This window comes from Microtus ochrogaster, unplaced genomic scaffold (genome assembly GCF_000317375.1).
Source record: "Microtus ochrogaster isolate Prairie Vole_2 unplaced genomic scaffold, MicOch1.0 UNK1, whole genome shotgun sequence".
NCBI classification, from domain to species: Eukaryota; Metazoa; Chordata; class Mammalia; order Rodentia; family Cricetidae; genus Microtus; species Microtus ochrogaster.
Window position 1 is genome coordinate 38,584,082 of NW_004949099.1, and position 10,065 is coordinate 38,594,146.

A 10,065-nucleotide genomic window follows, 5' to 3' on the forward strand; every position below is an offset into this window, starting at 1 on the left:
ACATGCATTTTTGGGGATTTGAAGTTCCTCCCCTCTCCCCTCTTTTCCCTCATTTAATCATCTGTTAATTGGAAAGGCAGTTTTTAAGAACGGGTTTGAACTACTCTGTGGCTTGTCCACACGGATGTTATTCCCTGGTCTCAATCCCCTCTACCTCTGCTCTTGATTCATTCTGCCTTCTTGTTGGAGAATGGAGCTCAGGGTTTTTGTGGCTTTGTATATTGTTTTTGAAAATTCTGATGATGAGCTTTGTGTTTTGTTTTGTTTTGGTTTGGTTTTCACTCTGTGAACTACTGGATACCTTTACGTGACACCTGGAGTGTTATTTTCTTGATCTTTGAACTTGAATACTTTTGCTGGGCGGTGGTGGTACACACCTTTAATCCCAGCACTCGGGAGGCAGTGGCAGGTGAATCTCTGTGAGTTCGAGGCCAGCCTGGTCTACAAGAGCAAGTTCCAGGACAGGCTCTAAAGCTACAGAGAAACCCTGTCTCGAAAAACAAAAAACAAAACAAAACAAAAAACGAAGTTGAAGACTTTTTTTTTTCTTTTCCACCCCTCATCTTGGGAGAAGTTGAATACTTTTGCTGCTACCTTTCCACCCTTCCCCTAGGTTTACTCAGGGCCAGCAGATGTGGGTGAAAGTTTGCAGACACTTGTCACGTGCTGGCAGCATCCAGGTTTGGTTCTTCTTTGTGGTCCGGAGTCTTCTCATGAGTCAGACCAAGTCTTTAAATGCCATGTCTTTTCTGATCCCTTTTAGGGACTCCATCCCCACACGGTCTTGACTTCCTCTCTGGTTCCCCGGCTTCCTTCACACACCCCGCTCTCACGCTGACTTCTTGTTTTGTTCAATGTTTCTTTTTCCATTTTTCATTGTGGTCCATTTGCCCCTGGGCCCTTCATTTTTGACTTGATCTTATCCGTTTCTCCCTCCTGAGCCCAATCAACTTTTAAAAAACCTATCCCCATTCTGAGTTTTTCTTGCATTTTCTGTTTACGTGTTTTAGTCTGTGTATGTGGTCCCACATGCTGTGGCACACACGTGGATGTCAGGCGGCAGCGTAGGGAGTCAGTTCTCTCCTCCCACCATGTAGGCCGTGGGGACGGAGCACAGGTCGTTGGGCTTGGCAGCAAGAGCCACCTGTCTGGCCTTGTTTCTTTTCTTAGTCCTTAAATATTCAATATAGTTTTCATTTTTTTGTAAATTTTTGAGTATATTCAAATTACCATATATCATGTCATAGTTTTCTCCCATGACATTTTTGGGATAGAGTCTCTATTGAGATTTTTACTTCCTGATTTTCACAGTCATTCTCACAGACTTTGTCACCTTCTTCATTGTTCATTGTGTGGATCTGTTTCTGTCTGTTTTCTTTCTTTCTTTTTTTTTTTTTTTTTTTTGCTTTCAATGAACCAGTTGGGAAAGCCATTTCCTTAGTGATGTGTGTGCAGAATTTCACATCTTCAGGGTGTTTCAGCTCTCTTTAAAATGTCTTTCCAGGTTCCCAGTTTCCCTCTTTGATATTTTTTATGTGTTGCTTCTCAATTGCCAAATAGCTTCCCATTTCCTTCCCCTGATTTTGGTGCTGGGAACCTGGGGCCTCACACGCACTAGGCAAGCCCAGTACCACTGAGCTCCGGCTCCGGCTCCCAGCATCTCTGTCAATCTTTATGCTTGTCAGTTGGCATCTGTAATGTGTGTCCATTATTCTTTGATACCCAGACTATAGTTTTAACAAAATGCTTGGTTTTAGATTCTTCTCTGCTATGTGGAGTGATGGTGAGACAATAGGATGAGGAGAAGAGAGGAGAGATGAAATGGATTCTAGAATATGTTTATAAGTGGTATATTTAAAAAATATTTTGTAGCTCTGTGATAACATTATGTAACTCTCAGATTCTCATTCTTCAGTTGGAGCTTTCTTTTAACTTTTCTTGTGTCTTGAACATTGGAGTTTGTTAATTTATATGGCTTATTACAACTGGTAGTAGGATCTGGAGAGATGGATCAGTGGTTAAAAGTACTTGGGGTTCTTCCAGAGGTTCCAGGTTTGATTCCCAGCCTACACATGGCTGTTTGAAGCTCTCTGTAACGCTAGCTCCAGATGATCTGATGTCTTTTTCTGGACTCCACAGACAAAACACATACAGGCAAAATACGTGTACATACCTAAAAAATTAAATAAAGGAAATATAGGGAGGGAGGGATGGAGGGGAGAGGATAACGGATTGAAGGATGAAGGGGAAGGGAGGGATGGAGGGGAGAGGAGAGGAGGGGAGAGGAGAGGAGAGGAGAGGAGAGGAGAGGAGAGGAGAGGAGAGGAGAGGAGAGAGAGAGAGAGAGAGAGAGAGAGAGAGAGAGAGAGAGAGAGAGAAGCCTGGTCAGCAAACTGGAGTACTCTGTGACGCTGTGACGGTTTGTTGAAAGATAAGTTGGTATTCTGAACACAGAAGTCACTCAGATTCTGGAAGCCTCTCACACTGAGATGTCATGACTAAAAGCTGTTGAATTTCATTTGTGGCATTAGCTTAGTCCTAAGGTTAACAGATTCATCCATGAAACATGAATATGCATGCCACGTACTGTCAGGTTGGCATTTAGTCTAGATTGCCACCAGCTCTCATGACAGTCCCCAAAAGTTGTGATTGCAGTCCCATCATGCAAGAGGGATAGGAGAGGATTGCTGAAGTCCAGTATTCAAGCAGGGTCTTGCACAAGCAAGCGGCAAAACACAATTCAGTTCGGAGCTCCTTTGGCTCCAACTTACCGTGTCACAGTTGGTCTGATGGTGGACAGAGCCATTCTGGTTTACAGTCTTTGTCTTGTGATTTAATAACATGTTGTCATTGGTAATCGAGGCTGTTGCCTTGACGTAATGCTTTTAACAGCAGAGCTGGGGGGATTATGTTGTTCAGTTTTCCCACCACTACGGCAAAACACCTGATACCACCACCAAGTTAAAATCAAAGGAAAGGTTTACTTTCTCTCAAAGTTTTGGGGCTTTTGTCTATGGTTGCCAGGCTCCATTTATTTTGGGATTTTGGTGAGGGAAATTCTGGCAGAAACACGTGGCAGGAGGAGGACGCTCACCTCATGGCTAGGAGAGAGGAGGGGACTGGTATGCTATGTTCCCTTCAAGGGCACACCCCAAAAAACCCAATTCCCTTCTACTCAGCTACACCCTTTAAAATCCTACTGCTTTCCAGCAGGACCAGCAGCCAGCAGCCAATGTTTTGAGGGACACATGCCCAAACCCTAGCAGGGCACCCTAGCAGCATGGGTACCCACAGGACTGTGGCGTTCCGTCTGTTACTTGATGAATGCTTATGGATGTGGGGATGCTGAGTGAAAGCCATGGAGGCTGCTCAGCTCTGAGGAATGGTGCAGCCAACCCTGCCAGTCACAAGCTGTGTTGATGTTCACCTTCCGTGGTGCCCCCGACCTGGTTATGAGTAAGGGGTGTGGGTGGCGTCTCATTGAGCTTTCCTCTCATGTCTTGGCTTCTGTTCATTCGTTCTATAAATGAGTCATGATTTGCATGAAAAACTCATCTCCAAACTCATTTAGGTCCAAGATTTGCTTTCAGATCAGTGGCACTGGGGCATTCAAAATGGGACCCTTCCCCATTCCCCAGTCGTCTTATGTGGATGCCCAGTGATTAGCATTCACATACTGTTTTAGTAGGAACCTTGAGAATCTGCTGATTATACGTGAATGTGGCTCCCTGAGTGAGCTCTGAGACCCAATTGTTTATTTTGGCCCAGGAAATATTTCTCTCATGTAATCTCTTGCGGGATTAAGTCACTGCGGCAACCAGTACTGTTAGATGAAGGGACACAAGTCTTAAGGTGAATTTTCTTTTCAGCGAGGTCATAAATAGCTTGCTCAGTGGCTCAAGCTTTCAACATGACATTGTGGCCCTGAAACTTCACTGTGTTCCCTGGGCCAGATTCACCAGGAGAGCCGCCGGCTCACTTTGCCTGGGCACAGCCTGGCCACATTGCTGCAGGCCTGCACGAGGGGGCTGGGTAGGCTCCATTGATCGTCTGCTTTCCCCATTCAGGTGTGTGCACGGGCAGTTCCACTCGGCACATTGTCACCTTCGATGGGCAGAACTTCAAGCTGACTGGCAACTGCTCCTACGTCCTCTTTCGAAACACAGAGCAAGACTTGGAGGTGATTCTCCACAATGGGGCCTGCAGCCCTGGGGCCATGCAAGCCTGCATGAAGTCCATTGAGGTGAAGCATGCTGGCCTCTCTGTGGGACTGCACAGTGACATGGAGGTGAGATGAATTTGCTCTGGGATCCATGGCCGGGCAGAGCGGAGCTTTAGGAAAAACCGCATGGTGCTGGGAGTCAGCTTTGCCTCGACTAGCAGGGCACTTCCTCCTTCAGAGGGGTTTCTTGCCATCTCCCTAGTCTTGGCATGATTTCACGTTGCTCTGGGTCCAGATTCGGGAGAGAGGATCAGTTTTAGATAGCAAGTTATGAATTTAGTCCCAGTTTCTGGCATTGATTAGGAGCTGGGTTGGCACCAGGACCATGGACGCAGTAGGCATTGTGAGCCCAGTACCCAAGGCCTGGGGTCTTTCCAAACGGAAATATTTAGTGCTTAAATCAGGGCCTTTGAAAATATTTAGGGCCTCAACAAAAAAACGTATGACTTCAAAATTTAGAGAGGAGACTGCCAAACCGCTATAAATGAATGTTTGATTAAATGCCTACAAAAGGTTATGTTATGCCAACGTCTTTACTTGTTCATTTGGAAATCATAAATATTTCATGGCGCGAAAACAACTTGTAGACTTGATTTTCTCACTTGGTAAGGATTCCTGAGTACGAGCACTAATTGCTGAGAAATCAGAGTTAGTCATATATCAAACGAGGAGTCATAGCCAAAGAATTCTTAAAATCAGAGTGATAAAAAAAACCCTTCCAAAATTCTTACAACAAAATTACATTTGCTGCAGAATGTGAGTACATTTTAATATACTTGATATGCTCTCTGGTGGGGCTTCAGAAGGAAGGCACCGTGCTCATATGAAGGATTTGTAGCCATCCTGGCAGGTGTCCTTCTGGAGACCCTGCCCCAGGAGCTGGTGCAATGGCAGTTTCCCTGGCCTATTGGGAAGGGGTCATCTTTCCATACTGAGGTACACAGATCAGGTTCCTGGAGCCTTGGGCTTTCTGGTTCAGGAGCATGCTGTCCACACAGTGATATAGCGGTCTGTGCTGTCTGCACAGTGTTGTTATAGCGGTCTGTGCACAGTGTAATAGTGGTCAGTGCTGCTGTACAGTGTTATAGTGGTCTGTGCAGCCAACACAGTATTATAGCGGTCTGAGCTGTCCACAGTGATATAGTGGTCTGTGCTGCCTGCACAGTGTTGTTATAGTAGTCTAGGCTGCCAAGCTCTCCAAAGCCCCTTTGTTTAGCAAGAGCTGCTGACAAACATCAGGCGTGGGTTAAGCTCTGCAGTCAGAGGAGTGTGAGAGCAGAGACTCCCAGTAGCTTCAGTAAGAAGCAAGAGGAAAGCCCTGCGGCTTCTGATGTGTGAGAACTATTGGTGACCTTTTTCTTGTTGGAGCAGATGGCAGTGAATGGGAGACTGGTCCCTGCCCCTTACGTGGGCGGAGACATGGAAGTCAGCATCTACGGTGCGATCATGTATGAAGTCAGGTTCAACCATCTTGGCCACATCCTCACATTCACTCCACAAAACAATGAATTCCAACTGCAACTTAGCCCCAAGACCTTTGCTTCGAAGATGTACGGTCTCTGTGGTAAGGAGGTGCTTGCTCCGCCCCTCTTCTGTGCTGTAAACCCAGCCATGCTTGCTCGATGTATGGAGGTTGGCGCTTATATTACTGAATCCTGTTTCAAGCATCCAGTGGTGAGGGTCAGACCATCCTTGAGGGTGGAGAAGGGCCAAGTCTTTGGCACTGCTGTCTCTTCTTGTTGCTCTAGGAATCTGTGATGAGAATGGGGCCAATGACTTCATGCTGAGGGATGGCACGGTCACCACCGACTGGAAAAGGCTCATCCAGGAATGGACGGTGCCACAGCCAGGGCACACATGCCAGCCTGTTCCCGAGGAGCAGTGTCCCGTCTCGGAGAGCTCCCGCTGCCAGGTCCTCCTCTCAGCCCTGTTTGCTGAATGCCACAAGGTCCTCGCTCCAGCCACTTTCCATGCCATCTGCCAGCAAGACAGTTGCCACCAGGAGCGAGTGTGCGAGGTGATTGCTTCTTATGCCCACCTCTGTCGGACCAATGGAGTCTGTGTTGATTGGAGGACACCTGACTTTTGCGGTGAGTCCCCGTATGCGCTCCGTCAACACTGGAAACAGATCAAGTATGGGATCGTTCACACTCTCTGGTCTTCAGATTCTCATTTTCCTAATGAAGATGAGAGTTTTCTCTTAGGATTCCGGTTAGGCTCAAATAAGACTGTAGATATGGAAGCCCTTTGAATGCAGAATTTTTATGGAGATAAAAGTGCATTCCTTTAATTCAAATAGTTGTAAATTTTGTGTTTTAGACACAGGTAGACATCAGCTAAGTATTGTGAAACCAGTAAAATAGAACTTGAAATTCCACCAATGGGGAGTGAGCACCCATTGGGCAGGCTTTTGAAGTGGGAGTGGCATGTTGTCTTTTGGCTCCTCAGAATTGCTGATTTACCAAGAGAAACACTAGTGTAGACCTCGCTCCGTCAAGGCAGCCTTCCTAATTGAGCCTGCCCTTGGCTTATCATCTGAAACGCACAGACTACCAGCGGGAATCAGATATGGATTCTGTTCCCGCAAGCTGCTACTGTGAACACAACACCAGCATCCTGCTCTACGCCAAGTGGCATCGTTGACTTTCTGTACGTGTTGGTGTCTCAGAGTCCATCAGCACAGAGTATTTGCATCCTTGACCAGGAGCTGTGGACATGGGCATCTCATCTAGGGATCGGCTGTTCTCTTAGTCTTCCCACACCTCAGGTTTGGCAGAGTAGAATAAAGAACCAGATTAGTCCCCTGCCTCCTCAGACATTTCTTAGTTCTTGGGTTTTATTGTACCAGGCCTTTTCTTTAGGGCTACCAGCTGTAAAGGGAGCTGTGAGCCACTTCCCTCCACCCGGCTCCCTGGCTAGTTTACACCTGAAATAATTACACAGACACTGTATTTATTTAAACACTGCCTGGCCCATTATATCTAGCCTCTTCTTGGCTAACTCTCACATCTTAATTAACCCATTTCTATTAAATCTGTGTATCACCACAAGGCTGTGGCTTACCGGGAAAGATTCTAACCTATGTCCATCTCGGGCCGGAGCTTCATGGCGCCTACCTGACTCTGCTTTTTTTTCTCCCAGCATTCTGTTCTGTCTACTCTGCCTACCTAATTTTCTGCCCTATCAAAAAGCCAAGGCAGTTTCTTTATTTAACCAATGAAATCAGCAGAAAACAGAAGTGTAAACCACTTTTGGGGTGGGCTACTCAGTCTAGGGGTTGTAACCCACTCTGCAGTCAGTTATTCCAGGGTCCCAGAGAGGCACTATCTGTAAGATATGAGCTAAGAGAGAGGAATGAGGCTAAGCAGGGTTCCTGTCAAAGCCTCAGTTTATTAGAGATGGGGTACAGCTTATATAGGGTAAGGAGTTGGGGGGTGGGCACAGGGGCCTGGGCTCTTGCTGCGTGGTTCACGTTGGTCACATAGTCCAGGAGGTTACCTTCGGTCAGGTCACCTAGGCCAGGAAGTCACAACTAGGAGTTGACACACCTAGTTCTCTAGATAGTTTGGAATGTGGGGCGGGTTCTGCTAACAGATAGCTCTCCATTAACAGCCAATTGGGTGTGGGGTAGGCTCTGTCAATAGAACGATTCCTAACACAATTAGGGGTGTGGGGTTCTCTGCAGACTCCCCAGGGTGATGGTTCCTGCAATGATTTTAAGAGGAAATTGGCTCCTGACACAGAAGACCCTCCTATATCAACCAACCAGCTCCCAAATCATGACACAGAGATTTATTAGTGATAAATGTTCAACCTTATCTTAGCTCTTATTTTAACATGTTTCTCTTTATCTACATTTTGCTTCGGTTTTTTTTTTTAACTTTCTTTCTGTATATTTTACTTTCCTGCTGTCTCTACATCTGTCTGTCTGTCTGGCAGCTGTCTGACTGGTTGGCTTCTGGTGTGTCCCTCTCTTTCTCCTTCTCTTTTCCTCTTCTCTCATTCTTTTTGAGTCTAGAGTTCTCCTCTTATTTATTTCCTCTGTCTGCCAGCCCAGCCTACCTCTCTCCTGCCTAGCTATTGGCCGTTCAGCTTTTTATTAGACCAGTCAGGTGCCTCAGGCAGGCAAGGTGAAACAGCAACACATCTTTTCATAATTAAATAAATGCAACAAAAACAAATGTAACACATCTTTACACAGTTAAAGTAATATTCTATAACATAAACAAATGCAACACATCTTTCCATAGTTAAAATAATATTCCACAGCAGGCTTTCATGTCCATGTGGATGATATGGCTTCCACTCTACCCGCTTGCAGATCAACAGGCAGAAGCTGTGGTCTGCATTATGGAAGCACCTTCTATGTTTACCTGCTTTGTGCACGTCCTCAGTGTTTATGGTGTACACAGAGATAACCCCTATGCTTTAGGCCTTTGGAAACCACCACTAGCTGTATGAATATGGCCATGTGAGTTTGTCCAGCCAGGTTATAATGTGTGAAGGGAGTTTCCTAGTGGCTTCTCTTAAGAGGATTTTTAAAGTCTCAGATATGTCTGTATTCCAAAGAAAGAATGACAGAGATTTCATATTATTGGTTGGGGTTATAGCTGGCTGCAAGTAGCAGAGAAGTAAGAATTCCTGTCATTTAGATGATCAGGGAGAGGTAGCATCACTGGTGCTGGCCATGGTCATCTTCCCAAGGCTGAAGATGCAGCTCTTGGTATGAAGTGCAGGGTCTGACCGGAACTACAGGAAGGAGACTGAGCTGTCTTTCTAAAGTAAAATAGATTGCAGGGGCCCACCGATAGGATACTTCCTTCCTCTCCCAGCTAATTGGTCAGAACTTAGTCATGTGAGTGCACGCAATCACAAAGGAGGTTTTGTATTCGTTCTTCTGAGTGGTCGCATGCCGAAGCAAGGAGTCTAATACAGTGGAAGGTGAAGAGAGTGGACACTGGGGGAGACCAAAGTTTGCCGGATGCTTGGCCATCTTGAATTGGCCGTGCTTCTTTTGCTTCTGGCTGGTGTAGGCTACTGAGAATGACCTCATTCTCTGTCTGCAGCTTTGTCATGCCCACCGTCCCTGGTGTATAACCACTGTGAGCGTGGCTGCCCTCGGCACTGTGACGGGAACACTAGCTCTTGTGGGGACCCCCCCTCAGAAGGCTGCTTCTGTCCCCAACACCAAGTCATGCTGGATGGCAGCTGTGTCCCCGAGGAGGCCTGCACTCAGTGTGTTGGGGAGGATGGAGTCCGACATCAGGTAGGAACCTGGCATCTCCATCTCGGTGGGTTGGCCCTTCTACTTCCCGCAGCAGGGTTGACTCTTAAGGAATTATAGAGGAATAGGAAGGTCGCATGCGTACCAGCGCTGGATTCAGACAGATCAGAGCATAGCTCTTGGGTCTCCCAGGGATTAGCTGTGGGACCAAACACCAAAGTGTTAGCATATTGTTTAATATTATTTTTATTCATGCATGTAGAGTGATATAGGAACTCAGGAGGGAAGGAGAAAATAACATAAGATGATGTCTGCCACTATTCAGACATACTATGTACTTTGTATGCTATCTTCATGTTCTTTAAAGACATGTTTCTCTTCCTCCAGAGCGTCTGTAGCCACTCGTGACTGAGTGAGTTTAAGGGGTACAGATGAGGAGTTCATGACCTTTCCTCAATGTGGGGTTCTTTATTACTTTTAGTGGACTGATGCACACTGCGAATGTTTCAGAAGGTTTTTGCTTCTTTAACCTATTTGATTATGAAGCATGTGTCTGTGTGTGCATGCCTCTCTCTCTCTCTCTCTCTCTCTCTCTCTCTCTCTCTCTCTCTCTCTCTCT

General features: G+C 46.2%; 1 protein-coding gene across 1 annotated transcript in view; it reads left to right on the top strand.

The window, feature by feature from the left end:
* Nucleotides 1-10,065, top strand: part of Vwf (von Willebrand factor) — a 147,916-nt gene that overhangs the window by 109,657 nt on the left and 28,194 nt on the right. The window contains exons 35-38 of the mRNA XM_005365251.2: nucleotides 4,068-4,288; nucleotides 5,594-5,786; nucleotides 5,971-6,312; nucleotides 9,289-9,488. Coding sequence (XP_005365308.1) covers nucleotides 4,068-4,288; nucleotides 5,594-5,786; nucleotides 5,971-6,312; nucleotides 9,289-9,488 — 956 coding nt within the window. The remainder of the gene's footprint in view (nucleotides 1-4,067; nucleotides 4,289-5,593; nucleotides 5,787-5,970; nucleotides 6,313-9,288; nucleotides 9,489-10,065) is intronic.